The sequence below is a fragment of the Monoraphidium neglectum genome, assembly GCF_000611645.1.
Source record: "Monoraphidium neglectum strain SAG 48.87 unplaced genomic scaffold scaffold02888, whole genome shotgun sequence".
Lineage (NCBI taxonomy): Eukaryota > Viridiplantae > Chlorophyta > Chlorophyceae > Sphaeropleales > Selenastraceae > Monoraphidium > Monoraphidium neglectum.
In genome coordinates this window covers 1-5,174 of record NW_014010740.1, presented here as the reverse complement: position 1 = coordinate 5,174, position 5,174 = coordinate 1, and the positions used below count along the sequence as shown (strand labels likewise).

At 66.2% G+C, this 5,174-nt stretch overlaps 2 protein-coding genes across 2 annotated transcripts in view; one reads left to right on the top strand and one right to left on the bottom strand.

Annotated features, from left to right (window-relative positions):
* MNEG_11748 (hypothetical protein) overlaps positions 1 to 764 on the top strand; it is a gene marked incomplete at both ends in the record, with an annotated part of 2,186 nt that extends 1,422 nt beyond the window's left edge. Inside the window, 2 exons of the mRNA XM_014039780.1 lie at positions 195 to 258; positions 471 to 764. Coding sequence (XP_013895234.1) covers positions 195 to 258; positions 471 to 764 — 358 coding nt within the window. The remainder of the gene's footprint in view (positions 1 to 194; positions 259 to 470) is intronic.
* Positions 765 to 1,722: 958 nt separating this feature from the next.
* On the bottom strand, positions 1,723 to 4,487 carry MNEG_11747 (hypothetical protein; the record flags this gene model as incomplete). Its single annotated transcript, XM_014039779.1, has 5 exons — positions 1,723 to 2,196; positions 2,453 to 2,581; positions 3,158 to 3,340; positions 3,841 to 3,963; positions 4,287 to 4,487. 5 exons carry the CDS (start codon positions 4,485 to 4,487, stop codon positions 1,723 to 1,725), a joined length of 1,110 nt encoding a protein of 369 aa, XP_013895233.1.
* Between the last annotated feature and the right edge of the window lie 687 nt (positions 4,488 to 5,174).

The following is a 5,174-nucleotide window of genomic DNA, read 5'->3' as shown; positions in this document are numbered from 1 at the left end:
GGGGGGGGGCGTCTGCGAATGTGCCTCGGGCCCCGGATGAGTTTGGACTTGGCGAGTGTTGCGGGTCCTGGTTGAGGACGGGGCAGCTGTGCTGCGCTGTGTTCGATGAGATCTGATGGGGGGATCTGCCAGCTGTCATGCTCTGCTGTCCGAATGGCATGCAGCCGCCGACCAAAAGCGCCGCGCCCCTGCAGGCTCGAGGAGGCGCTCAAGGCGGCTGCGGGGCGCAGGGCGGAGGAGGCGGCGCGGAGAGACCAGGTGCGGAGGACTGGGTTGGGCTGGAGGGCCGCACGGCACCGGGCGGCCAGCATGCAGCAGGGGTTGCAGTCAACGGGATTAATATGGGCTCTCCTTGCTCACATAGCACGAGCAAGCATATCTGAGCTTCTGCAGCAGTCCTGTTTTGACCCTGTGCTGGTATCTCGCTGCTTTTGACGCCGCCTGGCGCCCCCCCCCCTGCTGGCCCGTAGGTGCAGTTCCAATCCAGCGGCCTCCAGCTCCCCGCCGCCCCAACCGCCGGCCTCGGCCCCATGACCGGCCGGGCGCCCATCGGCGCCGCTGCCGCGGCCGCCGCCGCTGCCGCAGCGGCCGCCAAGGCGGGGCCGATGGGCGCCAAGCCGGGCGGGGGCGCGCCGCCGCGCGCGCCGATCAGCAGCAGCGACCCCCGGGTGGTGCAGGCGCAGGCGCTGGCGCAGGCGCTGGCCGCAAAGGGCGGCGCCCCGGCGGCGTCCGGGGCGGCGAAGCGCAGCAAGTGGGACGCGTGACTGTGCTGCGCGCTGGGCGGCGCGGTCCTGTGGCTCACTCGACTGATCAACGCTTGTTTGACCGTGCGTGCGTGTGTGTTTGTGTTCATGTGGTTTTTTGTCCTGACCCCCTGTTTGGCCTCGTCCACTGTTGCGCTCGCCGCTGCGACATGCGGCGCGCCGCTTTTTGCTTTGTTGTTGTGCTTGCTTGGTTTCAGGGTGGCGGTCTCGCTACAACGTGGGTAACCGTTTGCCCGCGCCTGCAGGCCCGCGGGTGGTGGCTGGTCGCAGCTACTTTCGTGCTTCTGGCTCCCAGAACTGCCATTTAGTATTGGATCCCATCGTGTCGGAAGGGTTGCGATGACTAACAGGGTGCGCCCATCGGGGGGGGGGGTGTGACATGTTAGGGCGTCGAAGCGACAGGCCAGTGCCTGCGTCCGCCTGTGTCCTGAAGCCGGCCCGTTTTGGTTGACTGTCGATGGCCAAAAGAGCGATTCCTGGGGGACAAGTGGACACTGAGAGGCAAGGTGGATCGCGGCGTGCAACTTGCGGCGTCACCTTCTTGTTTATTCACCGCTGATGACGTCACCCCGGCTGGCGCCGCACCGCCCCTGAACGCTGCACGAGGGTCTGCACCTGCAAGGGGCGCGTCGCCGCCGAGCTTGAGACATCAGCGGGCAACGCAAGCATGGGCGGCCGGGGCAACCGCGTGCCGACAATCATACTTGCTGGCGTGCTTCCGTTGCGTGAGCTTCATGCTCCTCACGGGGGCTGTTCTGCGATGTCCTTACAATTATACAGATGGCTGGTATGCTTGCAGAGGTGACAAGGATGGGTGCTGCGCACAGCCCACGCCCGCGCCCACACATGCGCTGTGTGGGTGGCGGCGGCGCGCTCGCCACCCGGTGTTTGTGGCACAAGCAATCGAGGGTTACAGGGGGGCAGGGGCCGCCGAGCACCTGCGAGTAAAAACTGGCAGTCACGCTTGCAACCGCTGCCGCTTAGCTTCCGGCTCGCCGGCCGCTGCGTGCGCGTCTCCGCCGTGACCAACCCCATGCTGGTGCTCCAAGCCGTCCCCAGGACCTGCCGCTGCCGCAGCTGGCGCTTGCTCGCCCTCCAACCCTCCCTTCCCATCCTCTCCTGCCCTTGCGCCCTCCCCGGCCGCCCCGCCCCCGCCAACAGCTGCGCCCTGGCCGCTCGCCGCCGGCCCCGCCTGCTCGACCGCATCCCCTTCTCCGGCCTCGCCACCGCCACCGCTGCCACCGCCGCCGCCGCTGCCGCCGGCGGCCGCCGGCCCGCCCTCGCCGCCCCCGTCGCTACTGACGACAGCTGCCGCGCCGCCCTCCCCGGCCTGCTTCCGCACTGGCAGCACTGCGGCCAGCACAGTCCCCCAGTCCGTGCTTGGGCCCTGGCCCTTGACTAAGAGCTCAACCACCTGGTTGACCGTGATGACCTGGCATGCGGGTGTAACATCGTTGGGTGACGGTCAACACCTCGCATGGGCTGGTGGGTGCGTGCCCTGAGTGCAGGCAACCCAACGTTCAGATCACGGACGCATGCAGGGCGGGTGACAGGTGACGGCGTTGTTCTGCCCTTGCAGCAAGCCGGCAGGTTCTCTGTCGCAGTCAAAGACTGCACGAGGAAAGATCGAAAACAAGTACGGTATGTGCGTGCGTTCGGATGGGCGAAAGCAGGCAGGCGCGCCGCACCGCGCTGGTGGAGAGCTGCAGGTGCTTCTGGATGGGCAGCCGCGCGTGAGCCACGCCCGCCTTTTCCGCCCGTTCCAGGCAGATGCGCTTGTGGCGGTTGCGGTCGACGATGCCGCCGATGACGTACACCTGACACACAAGAGATTGGTCATCGGCAGGGAGGCGGGGGCTTCAAACATCGCTCTGCTGTCTGATGCAGGCGGCAGGCCTGTTGCCCTACTACATGCCTTGGGTGGGGCACCAGGGGCCCAGCGCGCGCAGGTCAAGGTTGTGTGCAGGGGTGGGGGCCTGGGGTGGCGGCAGGTGCGCGGCTTGCCTTGGACGTGTCGATGGTCTGCAGCTCGTTGGGGGAGTCTGCAGTCAGGTACAACACATCTCCCAGGCACTCCTGGAGGTGCACACAGGCGTGCGAGGAGGCAACTTGGGGATGATAAGGTGCGACGGTGCAGCAGGACGATCAAGGTGGGCTGGTGGACCCAGGGCAGCAGCGGCAGCGCGAGTGTGCCAGAGGGCCGCGGCAGCGGAGGCGCTCCAGAGAGAGCAACAGCGCAGCCCGCACGGTGTGACATTGGGCCGGCGCCGGCCCCGCCCCCTGATCCCCCCTCCCGCTCTCCCCCGCAATCCTCAATGTACTCCCCTCGCCCACCCCTCAAGGCTGGTCAGAGGAAGGCCGGTCGGGTCTGCCACCATAGGGCCGACCCGCACCTTGAAGTGCTCCGCGTATGAGTCATCGCTGACTGTGAGAGCCCACTGCTCAACATGGGGCATCTGGGCGTGCAGCTGCTGCTTCACGAAGCCTGAGGCGCCCAGCAGGTGTAGGTGCGCCTGCTGCTGGCCCTTGGTGGCTATGCCGTATGAGAAGTTGATCTGGGACACGAGGCTCTTGACCTGGGAGTTGTGGTTGTTGGGTGTGTGGTCGGACGACAGTGTGTGTGCGTGCGAGCATGCTTGAATGCAACTGCGCACGCGTGTGTGTTCCTGGGATGCGTTTGTGTGTGTGTGTGTGTGTGTGTGTGTGTGTGTGTGTGTGTGTGTGCGCGCGTCGCACTGAGCTTGTAGTTGGGTTGACAGGGTTGGAGCCGTGGGTTGCGAGGGTAGATCACTTGCCAATTGCAACAACTTGAGACCCTCACACTCGCAGGGAGTCAGATGGGGTTGAGTAAGAGCGTGAGCGCAGATGGTGCGCAGCTCGCTTTCAGTGCGCTCGCACACCACTCTCCCTGGCGCCACCCCGTCGGGGCACGGGCCCGCCCTCGCGGCGGCGTACTGCGCTGCAGCTGCCGCACCAACTGCGAAGAAGGCATCCGAGCAAGCGCATCGCGGCTTGCGCGCGTCCTGGTCCCTCCCACGGGCCTCCAAAGGGGGGAGGGGCCTGAATCACCGCGCACCTCTGACACAGTCATCAGCCCGTCAAAATCGAGGTCGATGACGAGCCGCAGGGGGGCCTGCAGCGCCGCGCGCGCGTGCTCCTTCACGCGCGCCCGGTCCGCCACCGCAGCTTCGCGGGTGGCCTGCGGGGCAAGGCCGTGCGTGAAAGAGGTGGCAGCGAGCGATGAGGGTGACAGACAGAGCAGCAGCGGCAGCAGCAGCAGCAGCAGCAGCAGCGGCGGCAGCAGCAGCAGCGCCAGCAGCAGCAGCGGCAGCAGCAAGAAGAGAAGGAGAGGACGAACAAGGCGGGGGCAGCCATTCGCTACTCTTGCTGCGTGCTGACAGGTAGCCCTGCCAATAGCCTCATGGCTACAGGTGGCCGGCCGCCGCGCATGCAGCTGTCCCGTGCACATTTACCCCGCGCGTGCGTGGCAGGACGCCCGGCTCTACCCCGGCCGCCCCGCACCTTTCTCCGCTCCTCGTGCGCCGCCCGCTCCGCCTCGGTCATGCCCGAGAGCCGCGCCTGCGCCTCGACGCGCTTGCGCTCCTTCTCCTCCTCCCTCTTCCCCTTGGCGGCCACCTTTTTCAACTCCTTGTTCTCTTTGATTCTGTCATGGGGCGGCCGAGGGGCGGCGGCACCGCGTGGCGCGGCGCAGTGCAGAGGCATGGTGCAGCTGACAGACAGGCCAGGTGTGGGCCTGCCCGCCTTGCCAGCACCTGGGCTGCAATGGCTGTGCCTACATGCAGGCCATGCGAGACCATGCAAAGGCATGCGCTGGAGGAGGCGGCTCCACATGCTATCAAACGCTGCCTGCCATCCTGGCGCCACAGCGATCCAGGACCATGGCGGCGGGCCGACGGCTTGCGCGTACGCTGACCTCTGCGCCTTTGCAAGCTTCTTCTGCTGCCGCTTGGACAGGGCCTTGCCATCAGGACCCTCGAGTGCGACATCGGTGGCCTGCGTTGCCAAATAGACATGGGCTTGCAAGTGATGTCAAACCGACTTCGCCGGGATCTGGTCCGCGACTTGCCTCTTGTGAGCCCGCTGTATCATCGATCGGCTGTTGTGCTGAGGCCTCTTCTGCGTCCATTGGTGCTGCTGACACTGCTTTACCGTAGCACGGATGCGATCTCAGGAATTGCAACCAGGACTCAGAAGCAAGACAGACAACGCTACAACATATACAGTAAACATGCCATTCATTTCCGCCGTGGCCCTCTGTTGATGATTGGCAAAATCCCGCTAGTGACGCCGACACCGTTTCGTCCACTGGGTGCCGAAGCCGCGCCGCTCGCGACCGATGTGAACGACCGCACCCGCTGCTTCAGGTTGCCATCCGCCACGCTGCCGCCG